The sequence below is a fragment of the Callorhinus ursinus genome, unplaced genomic scaffold (genome assembly GCF_003265705.2).
Source record: "Callorhinus ursinus isolate GAN/ISIS: 27379988/994484 unplaced genomic scaffold, GSC_fseal_2.0 scaffold2, whole genome shotgun sequence".
Lineage (NCBI taxonomy): Eukaryota > Metazoa > Chordata > Mammalia > Carnivora > Otariidae > Callorhinus > Callorhinus ursinus.
Genome location: NW_027397064.1, coordinates 3,664,405 through 3,691,851, shown reverse-complemented (window position 1 = coordinate 3,691,851; position 27,447 = coordinate 3,664,405). Strand labels below are relative to the sequence as shown.

The 27,447-nt window shown below is 50.5% G+C and overlaps 1 protein-coding gene across 3 annotated transcripts in view; it reads left to right on the top strand.

Annotated features, from left to right (window-relative positions):
- Positions 1-10: 10 nt before the first annotated feature.
- Positions 11-27,447, top strand: part of AGAP1 (ArfGAP with GTPase domain, ankyrin repeat and PH domain 1) — a 513,811-nt gene continuing 486,374 nt past the window's right edge. For all 3 annotated transcript variants that reach the window (XM_025889132.2, XM_025889128.2, XM_073876820.1), the window contains exon 1: positions 11-201. In XM_025889132.2, coding sequence (XP_025744917.1) covers positions 39-201 — 163 coding nt within the window. In that variant the 5' untranslated portion in view covers positions 11-38. The remainder of the gene's footprint in view (positions 202-27,447) is intronic.

Here is a 27,447-nt window from a genome sequence, read left to right as displayed (position 1 = left end):
GGCGGGGGGCGCGCGGCTCCGGGCGCGGCGCCTGCACCATGAACTACCAGCAGCAGCTGGCCAACTCGGCTGCCATCCGGGCCGAGATCCAGCGCTTCGAGTCGGTCCACCCCAACATCTACTCCATCTACGAGCTGCTGGAGCGCGTGGAGGAGCCGGTGTTGCAGAACCAGATCCGGGAGCACGTCATCGCCATCGAAGGTGAGGGCCGGGCCGCCGCGGGGCTTCTGGAAAGCGCGGGGGAGCGGGCGCCCCCGGCGCGGCGGGGTGCGCGCGCGTGTGTGCGTGCGTGTGTACACACGCGCCGGGCCATGGCACGCGGCTGCCCCGCGGAGGGAGCTTTGCGGTGCTTCATGTCCTGCAAGGCCGGGCGACGGCGGAGGGGGAGGCCGAGGGTGCCGCAAGCTCTGCCGGGGAAGATGGGCTGGCGGTGTTAATTTGATAATGGGCAGTAGAGTCTTTTCCTGTGTGAAGGTGGCTCGCTGCTGCCGCGTCCCGGGCCGCCCTAGTGACCCGGCCCAGCCGATGCCCAGGGGCAGCTGGAGGGGTTGGTGCCACCAGACCCGTGACAGGTTACCAGGCCGGGTGTCTTCCTAGATGTTGAAGACGTTTTGGGAAGTGCAGCTGCTGGGCTGGGGGCTCAGGCCAGCGTTTTTAGGCGGGGCAAGGCCGCCCCGTTCGTGTCTTTGCCCAATTCAGGGGGCCCGGTGGAGGCAGCTTCATTGAGCCCAACGGGCTGTGTCGTGTCCTCGTGCCTGTCTACCTGCCTCTGTGCAAAGGCTGGTCTCCGTAGAGTGTTTTCTACCAAAAGTCTTGGCCAAATTAGAAGCAGAGCCAGGAGGACAGGGGATCCCTCAGCCTCAGGGTCTCACTTTCACAGGCCCAGAGGCCACCTCCCCTTCCAGCTTGTCCAGCGAGGCTGTGACCCTGCAGGAGAGGTGCTGCAGAGTTCCGCCTCTCTCGGGCCTGTGGTCTCTTGGGATTATGAGTGGCTCTTATTTCTCTGCTAGTGGGTTTCTGGATTGTCTCCTTGGTCTGTCCCTTTGGCCCCACCAAGGTCCACCTGGGGGACAAGGTGGGATGTCAGTATGGAGTGTGGAGTTCCACCCCTGCCACACTCAAATCAGCAGTTTTTCCTCTCTGTTGCCAGAGGTGGTACAAGGCCTGCAGGGTGGGCCATGGTACAGACCGTCCTAACCAAAGGCCACTGAGGCTGCTGTTGAGGAACATTGAGAATGTTCCAAGGCCTGGCAGGAGTTTGTCCACAAAAGCCTGGGTACAGGCAGTCACCCAGCTCCCCTCCATCTGTGACGGCATTGGCCACAGGAAGGCTTTGCTTTGGCACCACGCAGTCTGAACTACTAACCCCAGAGCGTCTTGGTTTGACACTTGGCCAGTTAGATGGGGAAGGTGGATGTTGTGGTGCTGATCCTCTTGGCATTTGGCAGCCCCATGGACTTGAACCACGTCCCAGCCAGGCTGCCGATTGGCCACCTGCATCCATAGGGGACTTGGTGATTCCCTGGGAGGGTCTGAGCAGTGCTCCAGCCTGTGTGGGACCTGGCTGTCAGAGCACCTGGCCACCTTGTTGGCAATTTAAGATGCTTCCAGATTCCTTGAGAGCTAGAGTCCCCATGTACCTCCGACGGGACTTGTGGGAGGCCATGGGACCTGCACGCATCTGCTGATGGCTGGGTGATGGTGCACGAAGGTTCCTCCAGAGCCCGAGCGCTGGCTCTATTGTGGTCAATGTGAAAGGGGCACTGTGCCTGTTTCCCTCGTCTCTTTGCTGCTCTCTGGCTCTATCCACAGAAGTCTGATGAAACACTTTGAAAGCTAGTGGCTAGTATTGAACGCGCCTGGCCAAGAGCACCTCTAGCTGAGTGTGATTCATGACGCCTCGTTTTCATTTCTCATTCGGGAAGCCCAGCTCTGGGGTCTCGAGCACTTCCAGCAAAGCAGTCTGACTTTCTAGCAAGAGGATATGGTTACATTTTTCTTTTTCTTTTCTTTCTCTCTTAAAAAAATATGTGGTTCCTAGATGATGGTTTTTGGTAGCTTGATGTCTGCCTTTACCATGTGACAAGTTAAGCCCTTTCTTGGCTGGAATCCTTGTCATTTTTAATAAGACTCAGAATCAGTGAACGAATCCTATTTGGGGCTTTGATGATGCTATTATTTTTCTGTTAGAAAAAGGAATGTCTATGTTGTGTTTGGCTGTTAATGAACCATTCAGATATGTTTCTGTTCTTTACTGTAGCAATGATACCACCTTTCATTTGTATAGAACTTCAGCAGAAATACTCTTGTGTTCATCATGTCATTGTGTTGCTGTACCAGCCCCGTGAGAATGTGGGCCAGCTTCATTATCTTCCTTTTGTAAAGGATGGCAGTTCAGGGAGGGATAATGACCTCCTGAACATTTGACTGAGGTCATGCAAAGTCTGGTTTGAACCAGAGGATTGTTTGAATAGAAAGCCTAGGTCTGTACCTCCCAAAGCACCTTACACTGCCCCTTCTAACGAAACGTAAGTTCATTTGTGATAATGAAATGTCTTCTCCCTCTGTGCCAATTTTAAGATATTGTCTGGGATTTATGTCTATACTGTTGATGTTTTGGAAATTGAGAGGATTGCTCCACTGTGTCAGGGTGACATTTTTGCTATGAAAAGAACACTGTGCAAGAAACAATTTTGTGTAACTGTGCAGCATGTGGGTTATTCACTCATATGGAAACCAAAAGCGTGGCCGTGGGGTACAGAGACTGCGGACATTGTTCGGAGCTGTAAGTGAGCACGTGCCCGGAGCATTATAGTAGCTCAGACATACACAGGTCTGCCCCGCTCGAGCACCTTGCAGGTCAGGATGACACAGCAGCCAAATATAAGTCTGGATTTTAAAATAGAGCCATTTCCAATCAGGAAAGCCTGTGCACGTCATAGCAGATAGTTTAAAAATCATTTGTCCCACCAAACAGAGAACATTTTGCATTTCAGAGGCTATCCAGCTAGGCCTCCCCCTGCTTCTGTGGGTACATATACAAAGTTGGATTCATATTTACAAAGCTTCTTGATTAGCATATGGTGAGCACTTTTCAATGTTACAAAAAATTTTGGAGGTACAATTTCTTATGTTGGCATAATAACCCAGCACTTGGCTGTGCTATAATTTATTTAAAATTTTCCTATTTTTTTGGTGTTTTAAAGAATTTTTACTGTTGGCGTGAGGAGTGGCCTTGTTCAAAGGATGTTTGGCTAACATCCTTTCAAAGCTCATTTCAGAGTGATTCTAAGTGGGTCTGGATTGGAAAATCTCTTAGTGATGGGCTGAACTGTGCATGTCTTATTTGAAAGAGTTCACCAAGATTCCCAAATAAGAATGGGTCTCTGGACCGTTTGTAGGCATGGGAAACGTGATTTTGGGTTTGTTTTAAAATATTAACTCATAAAAAAAAGTTTTTTTTTCAAATTTTTATTTCAGACTTTGAGAGATTTATTTTTTTCTCCTCTCTGGATTTTAAGGAAGCATTGATGGGGGTTTTCAGATTTACCTGGTTAGATTTCTGGGGTGTCCCACAGGGGTGTGGCATGCTCTGAAACGTAGCTGTGTAGCATGGATGTTCTCCATACCCAAACACGAGTCTGGGATCCGCTGCTTCCAGTGTGGACAACTTGTCTGGGTTTCCCCCCTTTGGTTCTCTTTTAAAAAAGTCTGGGGTTGATGGGTCTGAGGTACATGAGTCAGCTGCCTTTTTTGTTAAATAAAGCTTATTTTTCTCTTAGGGATAATGCCTCTGTTAGCAATTGCACATTGTAATTCAGCTTGCTGGCTGCAGAACTGTGGTGGGAATAACAAGGCAGTGGGTTCATTCGTTGGGGCAGTGGTTGAGCCCCCAACCAGCTTTCATGCCTCCACCCTCACCAGGTGGCAGATTAGGGGAACCAGGCTCCCCACTGGCCCCACTGGTGGTTTGTGTGGCTTCCTCTGGAGAGGCACGAGAGCCCAGTCCTTAGCTGGAAGGCTCTGCCTGGCGCCTCTGGAAAGGGCACTTTGACAGGGGATTCTAGGGCTGAGCCCCAGCATTGGGGGACCTGGGAAGGTGGGGTAAGGGGCCACCTAATCCCATGATCCAGCTGCATTATTGAGCGTCTGTGTACAGCAGAGTGCTAAGTGCTTGCCCTGCATTGTCTCAATTCATCCTGTGTGATCCCATGACGTAGATGTCACCTCTCAGATCCCCAAAGTGTAGGAGACTTGCCCAAGAGAGTTGACCTGGGTTGGCCTGACCTCAGCGCTGGCTCTGTAGCTCCTTATGAGACGGAGTGGAGCTCCTGGTCATTCATGGTTTCCACAGGCTGTATGTGCCACCGTCCCAAGCATGGGTTGCCTTTAAGATGAGAAGGGTTTGAGAATGATGCAGGTAACTGGGAGTATTATGTTCTCTGTGAAGTTGCTTACCATGGCAGAACTTGTAAGAGTTGGTTTTCATATAGGAAATTATTGAATCTGGTTGTTGCATGTGTACCTGTCTAGGGAACAAATACCTTCTTCCTGCCATGGAGGAGCATAATTTTTCTTTGCCATTAACGACTGAATTCCTAATATTTAAGGTTTAGTCAAAGGGTGCAGGTATGGGGCCTTTTAGTTATTGATATAAATGTTGCAGTTTCTTCCTTAAAAATAATTCTCAGTTGGCTGTTCCTTGCTTCCAGGTTAAATTTCATATACCTTCCCAGCCTCCAGCTCCCCCACAATCCAGATGTCCCATCTAGCCTGGCTGATGGCAGTGTCTTACCCCACCTCTCCCAGGCAGAATTATGGCCTGCCTGCTCTGTGTCCTTCAGCTCATCTCTAGCCTGAAGGACTGAGAGCTTTCTGAGGGCAGAAATAAGGTCCTGTTCATTTTTTATGTCTTCAAGGATTCAGTGTGTTACATCTGGCCCTTGGAGGATGCCCAGGAATTGTTTGTTGACTGGCTCACTTGACAGAGGGGCTAACATTTTCTCTCGAGTTTGAGTCTTCTTGCTCCTCATTGGTAATATAAATAGTTTATCCTCCGGCAGAAGTTGAGGGCGTTTTGAAACTTGTCACAAGAGTACAGATGTTAGGGCTGGGTACCTTTTGGATCTGATGGGTTTTAGCTTGGGTGGAAACTAAACACCATGTGATGTTTGGGGTGGAAATGAAACTTCTTTAGCCTGTGTAGGGGAAGGGAAGGAGGATCTGCTTGCTGAATCCTAGAACCTTTTGCAGCCAGGGTGTCTGCAAAATGAGGGTGTCTCTTTGTGACCAGTGTGAGTGAGTTTCCGATGTAGGTGACTGACATGATGCATCTTCAACGTAGCATTGAGATCTGTGGTTCTCAGAGTTAATGTGCACTCAGATTACATGGAAGAAAGCAGCCTGCTGGCCCCCAGCCCCCGAGTTCCTAGTTCTCTAGGTCTGGAGTAGGGCCCAAGAATGTGCTTTCCGAACGAGTTTCCGGAGGCTGCCAATGCTGCTGGTCCAGGGACCGCACTTTGAGAAGGGTTGCTGTGGGTGGAGGGGCTCCAGTGGGAAGGGCGTCTTTGGGCCGCTCTCGGGCTTGCACTCTTCCATGCCGGTGACAGGTAAGGGCCGGCGGCGGGGACTTGCTGTGGGCCACACAGCCTAAACATCGTGGAGGAGGGATTTAAACCCAAGTTTGAATGGGTTCACATCTGTGTTCACTTTACGTCCTCAGTGCTGAGTGCCCCGTGAGGGAAGTGGTCAGATGGGGGGTGGACATGATCAAGGGGATCCTGTAGGGAGTTAGGACCAGCTTTAGTCCCAGTCTGTTGTTCTGCGCACTTTCCTTCCAGTCTTTTGGAGATTGTTGATATTTCATGGAGTCTCCCGTGTCTTTAGAAGGGGTTCTTCAATATTCACTTGATATGCTCACTTGTCAGATGATAACGTTTTGTTATCACTGGCGTGGAGCTAAAACAGCATTTCAGTGAAGGAGGCGAACTCTGTGTCATTAGCCTGGGAGGGCTGACAGGGAGCCTGAAGGAAGTGACTCAGAAGGGAGAAGCAGCTCGAGCAGCTGCAGGAGCCTTCACAACAAAATCTGTGGCCCTGTTACTACCACCTCTGTGTTTTGTTTTTGTTTTTGTTTTTGTTTTTTGTTTTTGGTCCAAACCAGACTTTTTATTTGGTTAAGACTAAAATCCCTTAGTTTGCATCCTTCTTTTTTCCTGTGTACCCTGCAGGTGTTTATAGTTTGTGAGTCTCGCTCTGGCTCGTTTTAACTACTGATTTGGTCTTGTCTCGTGTTTCTTAACATTCAGACAAACCCATGCGCCCCCACACCCCCTCTTCTCAACACTGCAGATCCTTTGAGTCCTTTGCTTAAGTGATTGAGTTTGGCAAAGCGGATCAGACTTAGTTATTTTTAAAATCCAGGGTTCGGGGTTCTGATCTGGTGCTTAACTACATAATTCCTTCCCTTTGTTAAGTACCTCTGAGGAGCAGAATGCACTGTACAGATGTTAATCTGCAACCTCTGCAGCGTCTGTTATTTCTGTTCGGGGGATGAGGGCAAGGCTTTGTATGTGCCGCCGTGGGCGCCCTTCTTCCAGGAGTTCTGTGCTTCTCAGGGGCTGAGAGGGATTTTGGGTTCTTGCCTTATGGTGTGGGAAGCCTGCATGCAGGGCTGTGAGTGGAGTTACTTTTTCAAGATGCAGTGATGACCCATCCAGGGGCAGGGTAGTTTGGGTCCAATCCATCCAACCTCCCTGTGCTCCTGTTCACAACTGCCCAAGGCCTGAAAGGGGGTGTCTTGGTTGCCTCTGGGGGTTGTGAGGGAAGGAGAGCAGTACCACCCCCGCCAGAAGAGGTTGTTAATGGACCCTTTGAATAACCAGCCAAATAGTTTATCTGTGTGTGAGGCCGGAACATTTTCCATAAAGAGCAGGCTAAATATAGGCTGGAGGGTGGGGACCTGGGCCCAGGAGGAGGCTGTCATCCCTCAGATATTGTTTCTTCCACTGGTAATCAGAACTTGCCACCAGCCCGGAACAGGTGGCCACCCTGAGCTGCCTGGGAACAGATTGGTGTTTTTGTTTAACCAGGCCCTCATTTGCAAATTTCACACTTCTCCCGCTGTTTGGTGGGGATTGTCTTTTTTTGGGCTGCAGTGTTGGAGTATTTGTACAGTGTTTCTACACAAGCAACTGTCTCATCTTTAAAGCTGCTCATGCCGTCTGCTTGTCATTAGCATCGGGGTTTAGAAGCAGCTTTTTATTTTTTATTTTTTAAGGGTGGGAAACACTTTTTGTGGTTCTGGGAGAAGAATTCAAATAATTACTGGCCGTGTTCACAAACGATTTATGTTTGGTCTTAGAAATGTCAACATTCAACAGGCTCTCGCAAACAGAACCATGTTGATTTCCAGCTTAGGACACAGCCTCACTGAAGCTACTGTTAACCATGTTCCCAGATAATAGTCTTCAAGGGAGATGAGCGTCTTTAGGAAGTCAGTTCAGTTTAAGTTCGAAGTGTTTTGGTTGACAGGGGACATACCAACAGTATCGAGGAAAAGAAGTTAGAATTTTTTTTTTTTTAATCAATGCCTTCGACAAAACAAGACCCACCTTAGGTTCCTGGCAGAGTTTTTACCTCTTAAGTACGAGCCAGAAGCGTGCTCTCTGCCTGAGGGTGGGTGGTGGCCTTCAGCAAGATTTGGTATTGCAGGTGAGCTAATTACTTACCGGTTTCGGTAATGAAAATTGATTTGGAGAGAGCTGATGGCCCTGAGATTCAGCTGTTTGTGTTTCCAATTGTCCTTTTCTGTGAGGGGAGGGTTGGCGTATTTTCCAGGGAGGGCACTTTCCCGAAGCCTGCCTACCTACACTTTGTGGTTGTTTTTAAGGATCTGGGACGCTGCTCTGAGCCGCAATTCACTCTTCTGTTCTAACACGGCTGCTTGTAGCGCAGGCTGGTAAACCTGATTTCAGACAAACAAGAGCATTGTTTCAATTTTAGGGTCAACAATCATGTCCGGGTCTCTGATTGTCCATGTGTTATTATTTCGAGTTTGGGATTGCTGGGACTGCGACCACTTCAAATTCCCGAATTTTTTTTTTGAGCTCTTTTTTCACCTAGAGCATAAATACAGAAAGATGCCGAAGTCATTAGGGAGGAGTTTTTCACAGACCGAGGACCTGTGTGTAACCAGCGTTCAGATCAAGAAACAAGGTGATTGGCACAGCCAGGACCTGTCTGGGGTCTGGGTTGTGTGTAGTTAGAGGAGGTTGCCTCTGTTTATTTGTGTGTTCTACCATTGATGGGCGTTTGCGTGGTTTCCTGTTTTTGGCCGCTACGAACAGCGCCGCGGAGCCCATTCTCATACCTGTCTTTTGGTTCCTATCAGGTGCCTGGGTGTGGAGAGCTGTGTGGTGTTACCTGTGTGGACACAACCAATCATGAAACCAGTCTATCTGGTGGGTGGGCAGCCCCTATCTGGAGAGACCTTTCATTGCTGTTCAAGGTTCAGTTCAGGTGGCTTAGGGACTGCCTTCCTCCTTTGATTTTAATTCTCTGCATTGTTTGTTCATAAACAAATATTTAAGTGGCTAATTTCCGGCACTGTCTTAGACTTAAGGATTTTTCGGTGGTCTGTTAAATCCTTGTTAGTTGAATAATTACAGGTCTGTAAAGGGAGCTGTGTGAGTGAAATCCTTCACCGGGAAGTACTTCTCTTTAAAATGTGGATAGCACAGTTCCCCCGAGGCTGGAACGGGCCCCTTTGGGCTCTTCCTGGCTCTTGGCAAATCAGTAATCAGTTGGGGTACTTTTTCCAGAGGATCCCAGCCGGGTCCAGAATCCATCTCACCACCCCCATCCTGGGTGTTAGATAACTTTTGGATCTGTGTTGGCATTTGAAAGGAAACTCATTTTCCTCTCTGGGCCTAAGCTGTTCTGTGGTCTTATAGTTACATATTAGCACTCATGTAGCAATTACGTGCAAGACAGGAAGGAAAAAAAAGGCTAAGTGTTGCCAACTCTGTTACTCTCAAGGGGTTATCCTCTTTGTTCCTTCTCTTGTGTCCTGGAGCTGCCCACCCTCCGCAAAGGCCACCCTGACTGAGGCCAAACCTGGGAGATCATAAGGATGGAAGGGTGTGTGCGTCTGTGAGATCTTCTCCGGTGACTTCACACAAGCAAATGTTTATTTTGAGGGATGGGAGTGGGAGGGCTATGTTTATCTTCCCTGCTTAGCATGGGAAGTGACTAGAGTGAGAATCAATAGGCAAGATTTTATTGAGCACCTACAGTGGGGGCGAAGGGCAGTTTTTAAATCTGGGGTGGGGGAGGGTAGGCAGATGTGTGGGACCTGAATCCTTCTCCCAGCACACTTTAGATCTCGCTCAGGAGGCCACAGGAATACAAACTGAGATAACCGGCCGCGGTAGTTCGAGGCCATGTGGGAGAGCGAGGGCTGCCTTGAAGGGAGTGGGATTAACCCCACTTGGAAGCTGGGTAGGAATCAGGCAGTGGAGGGCTTTCCGGCTGGTGGGTAACGGGACTGACACACCTGGACTGAATCCTCAGCCTACAGAGAATTGAGGAGTCCTGGGTGCTGGAGAAGAGCCTTGCAGGCCCCAGAGAGGAGGTCGGGAGCACCTTTATTGGGGAGTGGGCAACTATTGATTATGGATTTCTGTTTGGGGAGGGGAGCACCATGATGCTCAGTGGTGGCCCTGCGAGCTAGAGGGGGTGTTGGCGGCTGCAGTAGTGGGCACTGGCAGGGAGGGCTCAAAACTGGGAACCACATCCAGGCTGTTGGGGGCACGGTGGGAACACAGAGACGGGCCCCAAGGGATGGTCAGGGAGGTGCGGGCCTGCAGTGGCCTGGGAGCCTCAGGTTGGAGGGAGGGGGATGCGAGACTGAGGTTTGATCCTGGGGCACAAGAGTGGGGCCTTGTGGAAGGGATTCCATCTCTAGATGTCCTGAGGTAGGGGAGGGGGTTGGCTTGGCCATGCGTGTCAGTTCCCTGGGATTTATGGAAGAGGGCCCTGTCTCTGTGGGGTTGGTTTGCATATGTCTGTGGAACAGGCCCAGAGGCAGGCATCTGGGACGTATTGTGGCCTCTTCCTCCCCTGCAGACTTTCAGTGGGTGTCTGAGGTGTCCAGACACGAGTCTCTCGGGAGTATCGCTGGTGTGCATCTCCGTCCAGGAGCTGACTCTGTCCACAGGGGAGCTTACGTGATTGAGCTGTCGCTCACAGACCCTGGACTCTGGTGGGCCCTGAGGTCCTGCTTGTCTAACCAGGGAGTCTCCTGGCCAACTGTGCCTTTTTCAGAGCAGTGCAGAGTGCATACTCTATGATGCTTGATTGATGTATCCATCTATAGCTACATCTGAATTTATATCTTTACATCTGTATCTCTAAGTCTGGCTGTATCTGTCAGTTAAGTGTGTGTAATTTCCACCTAATGGATTGAATCCATACACTTGTAGAGCCAGGTGCCAGGAGTACAGAGGTGAATGGGCCATTTGCCATGTGTAAATAGGACAGGTGTGTGCTTTGGGCCAGGTGTGTAGTGGGGGTGCCCTGAAGAGGCCCAGGGGCTCCTGGAGGATGCCTTGTTCGAGCCCCAGAAGGTGGGAAGCTAATGACATGGGGGGGGGGGTGTTGTTGACAGGGCACCCTGTCATCTTCTGTCAGACCTTGGAAAACTCTCATTTTTGCCCAAAGAAATTTCACCATCTTCATGCAAAAAAGTCAGCTTCCATTTTTCATTTAGAAAATTTCAGTTTTATTGAGGTTTCTCAATCTGTGTTTGCCTTTCTGGTCATTTCGTGCTGGGGAATAAAGTTACTTATCTCTTTTGTCCACAGTCTAAATCTACAGGCTTTATTTTTTTACCCCCTGCTTCAGAGTCCCCGAACCCTATGCTCTTTCCCTAAATTCCCAGCTGGCCAGGAGAATCTTGAGTGGAGCTAAAATAATGGGCAGGTGGTGTGGTTTGTGCTTCTCTCTCCAAGGCTCTGAGGCCCCTCCTGGACGCCAAGGGATGCCTGGAGGTGCTAGGTGGATGGCTTTTCCTGAAGGTGCTTCAGAATTCCAGAGTTCGACATTAGAGCCTGTGTTCTTCTAGAATTCCACCTTCTTCTGATGGGATGCAGGTTGCGGTGCACTCAGATTGCCTGCTTAGAGATAAAAGAATCATAGAGTGGTAGAGTCTTACTCGTCTGCGGAGATCGGGCACCACCCCGCCTCTTGTTGGTATTAACATCGGGGCGCTTTGTGTTGAGCAGAGTGTGGTAAGAGGCAACTGCTCATCTGAGTGGATGGAGCCCTCACCCACCTGCGGGGTCTCAGGCACCCCCTTCTGGGTCTGCTTAGAGAGGGGGAATATGCCACTAGTCTAGGGCCTGGGATTCGTATGAACAAGGCATTTTGTGACTAAGCGACGAAATCTGCAGATTAACTGCAACTTGAGGAGGCTTTCTTTTCCTCAGCACCTTGGGATGAAAATTTTCAAACACACAGAAGAGTTGAAAGAATGTTTAGAGGGAACTATTCTGTTCCCTTTGCCTTGCTTCTCTAACTTGTTAGTGCCGTATATCTCCCCATCCAACCAGAGGATTGTTATCTAGCTTTTTCTCTAGATAGCAATTTTCCAAGGCTTGTCCAATTTTGGCTTGGCATCCAAAGGATTTCTGGAAACAGTGCCAGTCAGGGTGTTATGGCGTCAGGTTCTAGGTGCAGCACCCGCAGAGGGGGTGAGGCGCTGAGTGGGGTTGAATGTGAAGGAATCTCATTTTGCACGGGAGTTGGTTTCATTTGGGCTTTGGGAGGACAGCTTTTTGTTGTGTTAATGTTGATTCAGTTCAGATGTGAACCCAAAAGGAAACTGACTTGAACTCTGACTTGGATTCCCCATTTCGTATGTGTGTTTGGGAGGGCAGCCCTTCTTTGGGCCGCAGTGGTTTTGGGGGTGGGGCGGCACAGAGGACTTTGGTTTTAGGAGTAGCCAATGCATTGATGTGGAAGACAGGCATTTTCTTGTTTAATAAGTTACTTGTGATCACTTCCTGGAAGGAGAGTGATGTCTGGAGGATCACAGCCGTGATGACTCTTGGGGCCTGTAGCGGACGGACACCTCTTGCCTGGGGATCCAGGACAGGCTCCTGCCTCAGTGACTTGCCGTGGAATCCTTGGGACACACATGTCCCTTTGGGCCTTCAGTTTAGAATCTGTGGGATTGAACTTTGATCTCAAGGCTCCTCCTGTCTCTGAGGTGACTGTTATTGCCCCATCCATTGCTCCTCATTCCCCAGAATGACCACGTCTGGTGGAGGGGGCGGTGGGGATGGAAGGGTGGGGAAGAGATGGTCAGATGAGGGCCAGACTGCCCTGGGGCCTTGTGTTGAATTGTTTCCTCCCCCAACAAACTCAGTGAAATCCTGCTCAGTAGAGCAATATCCAGTAAAGGGAAGGAAACATATTTGTGTGTGTGTAGCCCATGTGGTACGTAGGAAAACTAGCACTGACAACAGGTACATCTGTTGAAGGCTTCCTTCTGACACCTGAGCGTGGGCAGGGGCGTGCGAAAGAACCTGGTCGATGATAATCTCCAACACTCTGCAATACTCTGGTACCCCAGACTTAGAGACAGTAAAAAGCAGGTGTGCAACTGTCTAACCTGGTGGTGGTGTGTCATTGTCACCGTAATGGGCATGTGCTAAGAGCTGCCGGTGTGATGAACACGCCAGTTATGTGTATGACTTACACGGCTGCTTTTAAGGCAGATCCTAGAAGTCTAATTAAGCTCTCAATCACCTCCCTGGCTCATGAGTTTGAGGGAGCCGCCTCCAGATTTGGAGTCATCCTGACCCTGAATGGGGGAACTGAATTATAGTGTGATTCCTGTCTCTGCAGTGTTAATTGCAGTGTTAATTATAGAACCTGATTAGCCCCAAATTCCTGTTTTCCAGACTGGGCCCAAACGGGGCATGTCTTCTGAGTTGTTCTTGAGCCAGCAGTGACCTCACAGTGGGCTGGTGGAGTCCCCAGCTGCCTCCTCATCTGCCCCCTGGAGTCGCTCTCCACATCCTGCCCGGAGCTGGCCCTCCAACCCGGCGGCCTGGGGTGGGTGGGTGCTGAGTCAGCAGATTCCTTCCCAGATCCTCTCTCGAAGTCTTCACCACACAGAGTCATCTCCGGGTGGGCCCTGCTTCTGCCGGCCGGTCGGACCCTCCTCTACCATTCCCGGGACTTCCAGCATCTTCGCTCACGGTCCTGCCTTTGTTTCTATGCCAGATTTCGGTTTGAATGGGCCTGTGTGTCCAAAATCTCTAGCCAGAGCTCGGGCTTTAATTTCCATTTTATCACAGTCCTGTCTTCACGAGCAGGCTTTGAGCTAAGGGGAATTTATGGCAGAATGTGTCTCGGTTGTTACCTCTTTGTCGCTCAGCCAGCGGTTGAGTTTCTAAAGAAGAGGTTGGTGGCTCAGGTGCCCCTCCCTTTCTCCCCACCCCTTCCTTTCTCACAGTGTGGGAAAGCTTAGCTTTTGAACATGTCATCTGCGGTGGGACAGGGGTACTTTGGTTCTTCCAGCTCAGTTTATGATCTCCAGCCTTGTTCATGAGTTATCATGGTGGAAGGCGTTTCCAGAAAACTTGCCTGTACATTTCATCTGGTCATTTCCGTAACAGGCATCCCAAATTCTCCTTCCGGCTTGGCTCCCTCCGATTATTGCAAGACCTCTTGTTTCTGAGGCCTTATCTTAAATGCCGCTGCTCAGTGATCCAGGGCCGTCTGCCTTGCCAGACTCCCCATCCATCCTTCCCTCTCCTCCCTCTGTCTCTGGTGTGTGTGTCCGTGGATGCATGAGGATGTTTTTCCTCTTTTATCCTGACAGCAGCCTGGCAGCCTTGGCAGTGGCTTGTTCACAGGAAGGGTGGGTGGTGGAGACATGCGTGGACCATCTGCATGGGGGTCTACACCTTCTCACGCTGGAGAACAGTTCCTCACCCTGCTGCAACCACCTGTTGATTCTGAAAACAGTCCCTGCATAAGAATTCTGTAGGAAGATACCATGTAAGAGCTAATTGCAGAGAACTTTTCTGGAAACTTGTGTTTGGAAGATCCATTTTCCATGGTTACTGTTACCTTGGCTCTTGTTACATAACTCCTGTTAGATACTGGGGATTTTTGGAGCTTGGGTTCTAATATTTGAAAAACATGACTTAAACAACGGTGACTATGATATTGTCTTTTTGGGGCTTTCTGGACATAAAAACAAGACTTGTAATCAGAAACCTGAGTTTATTTGACCACGAGTTTCTTTGTTGGTTTGCAAATATGCCGCTGGGGACACTCCTGATGAGCTGTCAGAGGCCGTGTCCACAGGAGCAGGGCTGCCGAGCCTCGGGGCCACTAACGCAAGCCTAGCGCTTATGTCTGCTTTCCCCAACCCAAGTCCGTGCTGGTCGTTCTCCCTGCACACTCCGCGGAGATGGGGAGGAAGGGCTGGTGGGCGAGGGGCTGAAGGGACACAGCACGTTAGACCAAGACCCCAGCCATCTGCTTATGACTAGAGTATGTCTTCCTGATGGTTTCTCTATGAGCATTTGTGATCCCAGGCGAGACTCCAGCCTCCCACTGAGCTTGAGGGAAGCTGGAGCTGGAACAGCCACTTGCTGATTCTTTCTCTCTAAAGCCCCAGGCCGCCAGGTCACTTGGGCTGGGCCAACGCCTAGCTGAGCCCTTCCTGCTCTTTCTCTGGGGAATTAGTTGGCGATCACTGTGGCCTTTTTCCATGCTGAGCTTCTGTACCTGGAAAGCCCCAGATGGAGCAGCTGCTGGGAATCCGTCCGGCTGGTTGGGAGCACCCCTGCATGCTGAGCCCAGTGCCCCTGCCCACTGGCCAGAGCCCCCGCGCCCTCCCCTGAGGCTGCTCCACCCAGACCTCAGCTAGGAGCTCATTTTGAGGAAGAGAAGACAGAAAAGCTACCTGAGGTTGCCGTGCGCTGTGCAGGCCCCTGGGAAGAGACTGGTGCAGGGGTGTCCCCGCCTGGGATGCAGCTCTGCTCTAGCAGTCGGGCAGGCCCCGGGTTTGCCTTGTAAATGACACCGTTCATTGCCTGGAGGCGCCTCTGACAGCTGCGCCTGCTCTGGATTCCAGAAATTTCTGTGAGACATTTCATGAACACCCTCCCTCCTAGTTTCTTCCCCTCTCTTCACCTGGTACAACCCATAACAGCTCCAGCTGTTTACTGAGTGTGTGCCGTTCATTTGTGCCCCTTTATCAAGTTCCCCCCAGGACAGAGATGGTGGAACCCTCATTTTACAGTTCAGGAGCTAGAGTTTAAAGCCTTGCCTGCATCTCCCCACACTCTGGAGCTGGCTGAGTTAGCATTCAGACTCAGGAGTCACGGTCATGATGTTTGAATAAAACAGAAAGGAAGCCTCTCAGATCAGACCAAGGTCTGCAGAGGCACTGGGTGCCTTCTCCCCTGTCTGCACCCCTCCTGCAGGTTCCAGTTTGTGATTGGAAGCTCATACTCACACCCAGTGTTTTATTTATCACTGAAGTTAGAAAAAATAAAAGCTGACCAATCACGTTGACTCCGTTGCTGAGGTGTGGTGATGCTGGGATGCTGCGTGGCGGTTTGGGTTGCACGAGGAGGAGACACGGTGGCAGGCTGGCTGCTTGCAGTGACAGGTTCATGGTCTGGGACAGGGACAACTTCCAGATGGTGTGCCATTGAAAATTCACCCAAGTCCAGGGGCGCCTGGGTGACTCATTCAGTTAAGCATCTGCCTTTGGCTCAGGTCATGATCAGGTCCTGGGATCAAGCCCCGCATCGGGCTCTCTGCTCTTCGGCGATTCTGCTTCTCCCTCTCCATTTGTGATCTCTCTCACTTTCGCTGTTTCTCAAATAAATAAAATATTAAAAAAAAAAAAAGAAAATTCACCCAAGTCCAGAAAATCTGCAGCACCTTTAATCTGGGTTGGTTGGAAGTATAGCTCTTAAATTGAAGCCACACGAATTAAAGACATTTTAATAATGGAGATGCTAGCAAGCAGTTAATTTTTAACACGTATAAATAGAAGTTACTTTTCCTTGGGGCTATAATTAGCATAATAGGGAGAAATTGATACCCTGGGAATCAAAGGGATTTGCCAGAGGTCACACAGAGTGAGGTGGCTGAGCCGGCACGTTGGAAATCCAGGGCACTGTCCTGGTGCTGTGTTAATGGGGGAGCATGGCCAGTTTTCCATTTGGGAAGCTCGGCACGGGGTTTGCTTTTCACCACAGGTGTGGGTCGGATGGGTCTGCTGGCACCATCCCTCTTTCCCACCGGGGCCTGGGCTGGAGAACAGGCGCTGACTCACCCGGGTTGAGCAGTGGTTGACTTTCCAGGATGGGGTTCTCTGATTCCCGTCCAGGGCTCTGTCCTCAGCATTCCTGCCATGGGCATTCGGTGATGGTCTGGATTCTTACTCTGTTCTGGGCCTGACTCTCACCCTGTGCAGGGACCTGACCGCAGGGAGCTGACCACAGCACCCTGCCTGGGGCTGCAGGCTCAGTGAGGGGTGATTGGGAAGGCTGTGCCCCCCCCTTTCCTCCCTGGTATTATCTCCGTGGGGGGATTTGTGCAGCGATGCTTCCTGAGAGTTCCCACCCACACGGTCCTCACGGGCTTAGCAGGACCTGTGCCCTCAGGTGATGGAGCGTTGAGGGCAGTTACTGTGAAAATTGCTGGTGGGGCACCTGAGTGGCTCAGTCAGTTAAGTATCCCACTCTTGACTTGGGCTCAGGTCATGATCTCAGGGTTGTGAGATCGAGCCCGGAAGCAGGCTCTGTGCTCAGCAGGGAGTCTGCTCCTGTTTCTCTCTCCCTCTGCCCCTCCCCCTGTGCACATGCGTGCGCGCGCTCTCTCTCTCTCTCTCTCTCTCATATAAATCTTTTAAAAAAAATTGCTGGTGAACTTTACAGTAGAGCCCTTTCTGTACTCATTTGATTCATCAGTTTCAGAGAGTTAAGATTTATGTAAGAGACACTGCACATGTCGAAAGTTTACAATTTTGCTGAGTTTTGACAGACACATCCACAAAAACCACAATCGAGATATTGAGCATGCCTATCTCCCCACATCTTTCCCTGTGCCCCTTCATGACCCAGCCCTCCTGCTGCCCCCATCTGCTTGCACTGATGTGCCTTCTGTCACTGTGGGTTAGTTTGTGTTTTCTAGAATTTAATAGAAATGCAATCGTGTAGCAACAGACCCCTTCTTTGTCTAGCTTCATCCACTCACTGTGGTGATTTTGAGGTTGGTTCAGCATTGCCGACTAGTATTATATTATGTGGATTTACCACAGTTTATCCTGTTGATGGATACTGATCGTCTTGTTCACCGGTTTGGTTTTTACAAATAAAGCTGCTGTGAACATCCGGGTATGGTTCTTCATATGGCCATGTGCTTTCAGTGTCTCTTGGCAAATACCTAGGAGTGAAGTGCCCGGGAGTTGTGGTGGGTATTAGTCTTACTTTTAAAGAACTGCCCAACTTTTCCAAATCAGTCGTTTGATTTTTTGCTCCTGTCAGCGGTGTGAGAGTCTCCACTTTGGGCTCAGGCTCATCAGGCTCCTGGTGGTGACTGCTTGGCGGTGGCAACTGTCCTTCAGAATGAGGATGTGGGGGCGTCTGGGTGGCTCAGTCGGTTAAGTGTCTGCCTTCGGCTCAGGTCATGATCCCAGGGTCCTGGGATCGAGTCCTGCGTCGGGCTCCCTGCTCAGCGGGGAGTCGGCTTCTCCCTCTGCCCCTCCCCCTGCTTGTACTCTCTCTCTCTCAAATAAATACATAAAATCTTTTAAAAAAGAGGATGTGCCATCTGTGTCTCATGGGCTGTGAGGTATCTTGTACTAATGGGTGTGGGGGGAGGCCGAGGTGGGGGTAGAGGTGGAGCGGGAACCAGGTGAAGACGCCCAAGGGAGAGGAGCTGTGATCACACACATCCGTGTTTGTAAAAATCAGACCCATTTGGGTGCTGTTATAAGAGATTAAAAATTAAAACCATCTGGGTAAAGTCCAAGAGCTGCATTGCAGGTGCCTCCACAGCAGGCACGAGGGGCAGGCATTGAAATGAGATGGGCAGAAGGCTGTAGGCAGACAGCAGGGTCAGGTCTCCGTCCTCTGCATTGCTTTGTGACCACCCTGCCCTCAGTTTCCCTACCTGTAACTCCAAGTGTTTGGCCCAGATCGGTGGTTTTTAATGGGGGGAGGGGGCAGTTTTGCAGTGTTTGGGGAAATTTTTAATTGTCACAACTTTGGCCTCTGGTGGGTGGTGACGGGGGGTGCTGCCCAGCAGCCCGGCCCGCTACACCTCTGCGGTTCCTTCCAGTTTCTGATCTGTATGCAGAGCCCTGTGCTGACCAAGGCTTACCCGGCACATGCCTTTTTCAGGTGGCAGCCGCAGGTATGTGTACGTATGTGCTCCCCGGGATCGAGGACTTCTCAATGAGTAAGGCTGACAGGGGAGGGGGAGGTAAGGGGCTGCCTGAGCCTCCCTTGGCTCCTTCTCTCCAGAGTTTTCTAGGAAACCGACTCCCCGTGGGGATGTGACACTGTCTCCCATCCTGCCTCCAACTGCTGGAGTAGGCAAATTCCACCCCGCTCTTTATGACTGACTGCCTGGCAGCTCAGGACAGTCTTAACGAACCTCTTTGATTATTAACCTTTGCTTGGCTCAGGGAAATTGCTCACTTGTTCTCTGGCCAAAAGTAAACCTGGAAACTTCTATTTGTAAGTCTTTTTGACAATTGTACGTTCTGGAGAGTTTAGTTCCTTTACTTACAGGGTGGGGAGAAAACCCTGTGTAATTTCCTCAAAGCGTGGATTTTGCTCCTACGGAGTTTTGTGGAAGTGCTCATGTGGGGTTCAGTGTGTGTATGGTGGGGGGTGATGGCGTGTCCACATCACTTCCTGTCCTGATGCCACGTCAACAAAATGCTGGAGAGCCAGCTTTTATCTTGGGAGTTTGGGGTGTTCCTTTTTTAACTTTAGGGGGAGCATACCAAGGATGAGAAGTGGTTTTCTTGACATAGCAATAAGAAAATAATCCACGCATGTCCTTCCGCATTCCTGCCTGGCTTTCCCCAGTAAGACATGCCACGGTGCACGCTGCAGGACAGACGTATACTGCAGGACTGGACACATAACGCTGTCCTCACCGAGGTCCTGCCATGCTCAGCGGCTCCCATGTCCCCTGAGAGCTGCAGACTTCTGTGCCAGCCAGAGAGCCTGCCCTTTGCCGCCCTTGCCAGGAAATGAACATACGTGAGGGAAAATGTTAGGAAATGCTTTTAGATGTTCTAAGAAAAACGTGCTGTCCTGTTAGTAGGAGTGAGGGGTCCTGGCTGGTTTGGGTCCCTCTGCCGAGCTGTGAAACGCTTGTCGGCAGCGGTGGTGGAGTTGGGTGCTCCTGGTCCTGCTCGGGGATGTTCACGTCGGCTTTGGTCACTTCTCTTCAAATCTCGTTTGCAGTTTATTGGGCCTGTCGATGCTTTTCCAGTTCGGATGTGGCTTCACTGCAGTCATTTTCTCGACACCAGACAGAGCTCATGCAGTTTGCGAGTGTGTGGGCTGCAGTTTTCTCCCTCCCCATGTTCACGTCATTGCGTCCAAGGGGGGGACCGCTGTGCTGGCCCGTAAGCCCCCGCCTTGCCATCTCCACCCACACACACGTGCCTCCGGGGGTCGGGGGGCAGTCGTCAGGCCTTTCTTAGTTAAAAAGCCGAAAGGTCCCATAGCATACAGCCCTCCATGTTCAACCTTCTAGAGAACAGTGAGCTCTTCCAACTTATGATCTTACAGCCTTTCCAGGTTTAGTGGTGTGATCACCCCTAGGATCCTATTGAGATGTTTTATGCTCAGCCTAACAGGTTGTGCACTTTCCCTGCATCGTGGATGTGTGTGCGTGTGTGTGATAAACATGTGTCTGTATTTTCGTGATTAAGCACAGGCCATCCCATGAAGTCTCCCCTCAATGCATGCCAGCTTGCCTGTGCATATGTGCTCGGACGTCCGAGGATGTTGATGTGGTAATTGGCGTTTGACAGCCTGGCTCATCCGTAAGTAGATTCCAAAACAAATCTGGCCAGGCCTTGCCCTGCTTAAAAGTCTCTGATGGCTCAGCAGGCTTTCAGAAGGAAGTCGAAATTCCTTGATCTCATCCCTAACCCTTCTGAGAACAAGTCATAGGGTAAATAAAGAAAAAGGAGTTACTTTATTTAGCACCCAGGGCCCTTTGCCACAGGCCTGCCTTATCTTGCCCCTCAGCAGTTCCCTGGGGGCCACCTCGTCCACCGCACACTCCTGGCGGTCCACGTCCTGCCTCCAGGCATGCTGCTTTTCCAACCCGACTGATACCTGCACCCCTCAGGTCAAGTGCCACTGCTCCCCCGAGGTCACTCAGAAGCCCCTGACACCCGTGCCCGGCGTGTAGCCTGTGCACTTTGTCTAATTGTGGGATCACCGGTCCTTCCCCAGCGTGGGCTCAGAGAGCTCTGGGACTGTGGTCACTGGGACTGGGCCTGTGGTCACCCAGGGTCTGCTGGGTGGTGAGAGCTCCATGGAGCCTGACCGCCTGCCAACAGAAGGACCTCAAAGCCTTGTCCCTTGGCTGAGTCCATGGGTAGCAGCAGGTGCATGCATGCCCGATGTGTGATGCACATATTCCAGTACCCAGACATCCCAGAGAAGAGGCCCACCATCATAGTAATGAGTGGGTGAGGCAGTGCTTCCAGGAATTTGAGGTCGCCATGGCTGCCATTTTGAGAATTGCCTTCAGAATTTAGGGCACTGAAAAAAAAGTTCTTAAATTTAGGCCGTCTTTGCCCTAAGCAGATAGTCTTTGCTTTTTAGAACAGAATTTGCTTACTCTTTAAGCTGAGGAGCATGATAAGTTGGTCCATTTGGGTCCTTGGTTGAAAACATCAGAATCCCATTCTAGGTCATGCAGGCAGATGTGGAATTTACCAGAAGGATGTGGGGGCGAGTCACCGTGGGAGGCCAGCCTGAGAGCCAGCCCTGGGGCCGGACTGAGCCAGGTCCACTGGTGGGGTGCAGGGAGCAGGCCCAAGTCCCGTGTCTTTGAGACACTGCATTTTTCTCCTCAGCCACCACCTGGGCCTCCTGCTCCCGGAGAGCATCAGCCACCTCTTGGCCGCCTTGACTGACAGCCCCTCGGGATGGTAGCAGAGAGGAGGGGCAGGCCCACGACGGCCCGTGCAGAAGCTGTCTCCAAAAGCTGGGAGAATGGGCACGGGCTGTCCTGTCAGCTGTGAGATACGAGTCACGAGCCTGATTTCGTGCCTCTGCTGCAGGCTGCCGCTTCCTTGTCATTCCGTTGGAGAAATTCTGTTGAGCTGGACACTTTGTGGTTTTAAAAGAGAATGTGATGGGTTCATTGGTGACTTTTGACACAGATACTGGTCCATAAGAAGTATAAACATCACAGGCAAGCTCACCAGTGGCTTCAGACATTTTGAGTGGCTCCTTGCACACATAAAGGACAGACACTAAACCTGCGGGGAACTGAGAACGCGGTGGACCGCGCCGCCTGGTAAGCCTCAGTAGGTGTGAGGTGCTTTTTAGAGTGGACACGGTGTCCTGAGGGCCTGCTGGATGTGGGGAGATGTTGCTGGGCTGCGTGTGGACTCCGTGGAGCAGGGGTCCTGTGGCCTGTGACAGGTGGTGGGGCAGGCTGCGTGGTCCCCACGGGTGCACACTTGGCCACTCCTCCTTCCTCCTTCCCTGTTGTGGCCTCCCGTCTTCCCATGCCACGGGGGCACCCCATTTCTGTGCATGCCAGGCAGTCCCGAACGTCCTGTGGAAGGAAGGCCTTTCCTGAGTGCTGATCTCTCTGCTCTCCGAACAAAACAGATGCTGTGCCCTTTTCAGCTGTCAAACTCAGAAGTCTTTTGCCTGAACCTTCCTTACAGCATTTTCTGCTTCCCTGTCTTTTGACTACCACAGGAGGGGCAGTATGTCGAAGAGGGAGTCTTTGAGGGAAGTCTGATGCTGCTGCTTTCTGTGCGCCTTGGGGAGGCCTTCTGATTTCTGAGCCTCAGTGTCCTCAGAGGACATGAGTGTAAGTGCTTGGCACCCAAGGCACGTGGTCCCTGCTGCGGCTCTTCCTGACTGGCCCTCGTCCACCTGGCCTCCGGTCACACCTGGAGACACTCGGACAGATGTCTGTCTAGTGGACGTGCATTCATTTGGCTCCCCCAAGAGACGTAAGATCATCTCCATATCACAGGGGTCACCGGTGTGGATGCTCAGCTTGAGGGAGGACGCTGAGTAGGGCTGTCCTCCACCAGCTGGGTCACCATGGTGGGATTCACCCTCTATAATGTGACTGACCCAAAGTCAGCCGTGCGAATGCTGTTGATGGCACTTGCGGGCAGACACATCCAGGATCCTGCAGGGCAAGATCTGATTGCCTGGGGATGCTGTGGGGTATGGGATGGGCTTGGTGTCTGGATCAGTCTGCGGGGCTGTCCTGTTACACACTGGCAGGCTTGAGCAACAGACATCGATTGTCTCAGTTCTAGAGACCGGGAGTCTGAGATCAAGGTGGCGGCTGGTTTGGTTTCTCCTGGGGTCTCTCCTTGGCTTGTGGACGGACACCTCCCTGTGTCCTCATGTGGCCTTTCCTATGTGGGTACATCCCTGGTGACTGCTCTTAGGGCCCCACACTTATGACCCTTATGACCTTGTTTAACCTTGGTTGCCTTCTTGAAGGCCCTTCGAGCAGGTACAGCCCATTGTTGGTTTGGGCTTCAACACAGGAATGGGGTGGGGGGATGGTTAGTCCATAACAGTTCCTTCCCTGCCCCTGCCTTCCCTGGGTCACATGGTGACACAGCCTGACAGGTGCTTCATTATTCATGCGAATCGGGGCTGGGACTGCAGGCTGTGTCCATCCTGCCCGTGTGAGCAGGTCGTTCAGACACGGACTTCCAAAGTGAATGGAACCAGGGAGCAGCGATTTCTGGACCCAAACCAAACTATTTACTTTCCATCCTTATTGTAATTTCTTCTTATGATATCTTTATTTCTTTTGTAATATCTTTATTGTATTTATCTGACGTCCATATTTTCCCATATTTATTATAATCTTAATTGAAGTTGTAGAGATTTCATTTTTACTGGGAAGACGTAAGAGCCATTAGGATATTACGTTATGAAAATTTGAAAGAATGTGTGTTTAGATCAGAGCAGTGTTTTAAAAATATAAGACAGATTGTGAAAAAATTTTGAAATTTGGTTAAAATTTGGCTTAAAAATGGAGCAGTCTGGGGTGAGGCCTCATGTCAGGGTGCCTTTCACTACTGTCACAGGACTGGAACTGCCCCCTCTGGGTGGGGAGCCGCCACGGGCTCAGCCAGGCCTCAGCTCCTGGCGCTGAGCGCAGATCTGACCCTGTGGCCCTGGGCCTTGCAACTGGCCCAGAAACAGTATCCAGACGCAGAGGGAAGGGTTGACCATCTTCCTCTCGCCTAAAGACCACTGCCCTGACGCATTCTGTTTCCCACGTTCAGTTTCTTCTGTGGCTGTGTTATGTAATCTAGGCAGGAATGGTGGAAACGTTTGCACCGGTTATCAGTTGATTGAATGAATCCAATCTCGCGTCTTCACAGCTTTGGGCAGACGGCGTTGACTCTTCATCTGCTGACGGTGATCTTTGAATGCTTTTACAAAGGGGTTTTGATCATGAACTTTAAAGATGACAGAAATAAAATTGGCTATCAGCCCAAATCCCATACCCCTTCAGTTATGTTCTGAAGACCCTTTGTGAGTCTGCCCTGCCCCCACTGGCTCCCTGGAATTGACTTTGATCTCTGAGTCCTGACACTGAAGCGAGGGTGGTAGGTGCAGGTCAGCCCATGTCAGCCACCCCAAGGTTGACCTTTGGGAGGGATGCTGAGCTTCTAGAGCATCTCACGCTGGCGTTTTCTGCTGTTGTGCGGAGACAAGAAGAGCACATGAGGTTTTGAGTGTTGAGTAGGAAAATAACCTTCGACCCACACCAAACCAAGAAAGAAGATGAGTGATTATTCAGTTTGTAAATCCTCAAAATAATAATACTTCAGTCTTGACGGGTAGTGGCATAGCCAGCAGTAACCATAATCCTTAGGTTAATTTTGCTTCCAAGCCGGTGACTGTGACAGCCCTTCTTTGTGCATGCTGCTCCTGCAGCTGAAGGGCCCTCTGCCCTGGGCCTTGTCCGGCCCATGGCAACACGGGGCCCCACCTTGTTCAAGGCGGCAGGATTGTCTGAGCCAAAAACCTTGACATGTTTGAAACCGGCACTGTTAATGAGTGCAATTTGCAGATTATGTGACATGAATCATGTTAATCAGCTTATATTTATTAATTGGTTTAATCCTCACAGCAACTCAAAGACAGATATAATTGCCAATTTATAGATGTGGAACCTTGAGACCAAGGGTATTGAGTGATAATTCACCCCCCCCCGAAGGTGTAAGGATATGCATAGAAAATATAGAATTATGTGTGTATGTGTTGTGTGTGAGTGAAGGTAGAAGAAAGTCTAAGTTGAACTTTCTGAGGTTGTTTTTATTTATTCACTTATTTATTTATTTTAAGTAAACTCCATGTTGGGGTTTACTCATGACCCTGAGATCAAGACCTGAGCTGAAATCAAGAGTCAGACGCTTAACCGACTGAGCTACTCAGGTGCCCTTGAGGTGTTATTTTCTAAAAACTTGGGAAAAAATTCAAACACATGAAGAATACGTAGAATACTATAATGACCTCCCAGATACCATCAGTGAGCTTCAGTAATTATCACCCCATGGCTGGTCTTATTTCCTCTGTATACTCTGCCACCGATTAATGTTATTTTCAAGCAAGTCCAAGACACCATGTCATTTCACCTGTAAATATTTCAGTACCTGTCTCTAAAGACGAGACTTAAAACATACACACACACATATACACGTGCGTGCCCGTGTGCATACATGACCACATTACCATTATCACACTTAAAGTAACAGTTCCTGGGGCTCCTGGGTGGCTCAGTCGGGTAAGCATTTGACTCTTGGTTTCGGCTCAGGTCATGTTCTCAGGGTCCTGGGATTGAGCCCCACATCGGGCTCTGTGCTCGGTGGGGAGTCTGCTTGTCTCCCTCTTCCCCCCCACCAAATAAATCTACAAAAAAAGTGTAATAGTTCCTTAATATCACCAAATACCGCATTCATGTCCAGTTGGAAATTGGAGCACCATAATTTTTGTCCTTCACCTTGTTTGAATCAGGATCCATTAAATGTCTAAACAGTGCAACTGGGCTGATCCTTCTAGGTCTCTTTGAATGCGTGGGTCCCACGGCCGTCTTTCCTTTCTTCCCGTGTGATATGTTTGCAAAGCTGGATTGTGTGTCTTGTGGTGTTTCCTTAGCCTGGATTTTTTTTTTTAAACTGCATCCCCTTGGAGTTACTTACATGCTCCCTTGCGTTCTCTGTTTCCCCATAAATTGGTGGTTTTGGAGACTTGTTTTGGTTCCACTTCTGGTTTGCTTGGTAGACTATTTCCTGAGTGGTGGCTGGGCTTTATCAAGAGGAGCAGACCTTCTAGTTGTCATACTATTGATGGTAGCAGCTGCTGGATCCAGTTATGCTTAGAGGTTGCTTAGAGGTTGCAGAATGGTGAGTTTGTGATTCTGTCATTCATTCTGTTTGCTTGTTGGGAAGCTCTGAGGAAGAAAACCTTTCTTCATGCTGGTCTAGTCTTTGCCCACCTCTGCAGCATTTCAGGTGAAGGGAGCAGTTTCCTCTAAGCTGGATGTATCAGTGCTGAGGACAAGACCCAGACCTGCAGTGGATGCACCTTGCTGGAGCCGGCTCCTGGGAGAGGTGGCCCAGTTCCCACTCAAGGATGGGAGCTGTCTGCTGAGCTTCCCTCCCCATCTCTGGTCCTCCCGTGAAGCCAGTTTTGAGAAGTGTTTCGTGCCTCCATGGACGTCACATCAAGTGTCTATCTAGTTGCAGAGCCGGCTGGACTGGGTGTCCGCAGGGAAGGAGCTACTGTGAGTGTAGACGGGGAGGTGGTGGTTTGCATGCCCTGCTGGTCACTGCGTCACCTCAGCAAATTGTGGGATCGGGTTCTGCTTCCCTATCTATCCAGCGGGGGTGATGCCCCCCATTTGCTCTGCATTGTATGGTGAGTGTTGAGAGGGGTGAAAAGCGCTGCAGGGGGTACCACCTCTGAGCACAGGGCAGACACTGTGTCATCTGTGCTTCTGCTTAGCATTGTTACCACGGTCGTCCTGGGGGCACCCTTGTCACTTGACATCTGGCTGAACTTGGGTCCCTGCAGTGCATGCAGCAGACCCTGTGAACGATGCCCACAGACACTGGCTCTGATTACAAGTTCTGCCTGGAACCAGTGGGCACTGGGGTGAGGTGGGGGCTGGCCCAGGCCCCAGATGTCCTGCCTGGCTGTCGGGTTCGACAGCATAGTACGGTGTGTGAGGAGGCTGCAATGTGTGTGTTGTGGGCGTGAAAGTATACCTTCGTAGGAGGCTCCGACCTGGTGGAAAGTTTTGAGCCTTCCAGCTGACAATCTAGACAGGAGGATGTGGGTGGACAGTTTGTCAAAACCTCTTTTAGAAGCCAGTGCCACTGTGGTTCTAACCAGGTCCCAGTGAACGTGTTCTCCCCTTGCCCCCCCTCCGTTCCCAGAGGCCCCTCCCAAGGGCCTGGTTGGCAGTACACACCTCACTTTCCAGTAAATGTTCTCGGCACACAAAGTAGGAAAACAGAAGGTTGTAACTGGAGAGGCGCCTAACAGTTCCTCCTCTCTGAGCACAGGAGGCCATGTGCATCAGAGGGAACAGGACAGCGGGCTGCACGTTGCCCTTCCCTTTTACTTGGACCCCACACAATGGGAGGGAGGCATTCTGTAAGGATCAGGGGTCTTCTGGGTCCATTCCTGGATACTGCTGGCTAACTAGGTATTAAATTCTAGATAAACTGATGCTGCGTACAGATTCTAGGTACAATGTCTCTGTTGCAAAGTAGGATTTTTCATTAAAAAATAAAAGCTTTAAAATGCATCTTGCATTTCTCCCGAGTCTGCAGAATGTGAATATCACCTTAAAATGTCAGGGTTAAATTTCTTAAGGTGAGTATATGGGGTGGGCTTGAAAATGAGCAGAGAAAATTGAGATTGATCACTTACATTTACTTTTCCCTCTTTTTGGTAGGTAATTGTTTCATGTTAAATTTGTATTTTATGTCCGTGCCTCCTTTGAAGCTTGAGATACTGATGTGATCCTAAGCAGACGTCCCCATAACAAGATGGAGAGGACTGGGTTATGAAGTGGGTAGACTGAGTGAGAACTGATATCCAGATGGCTATTTTTCAAAGGCAGGGCCAC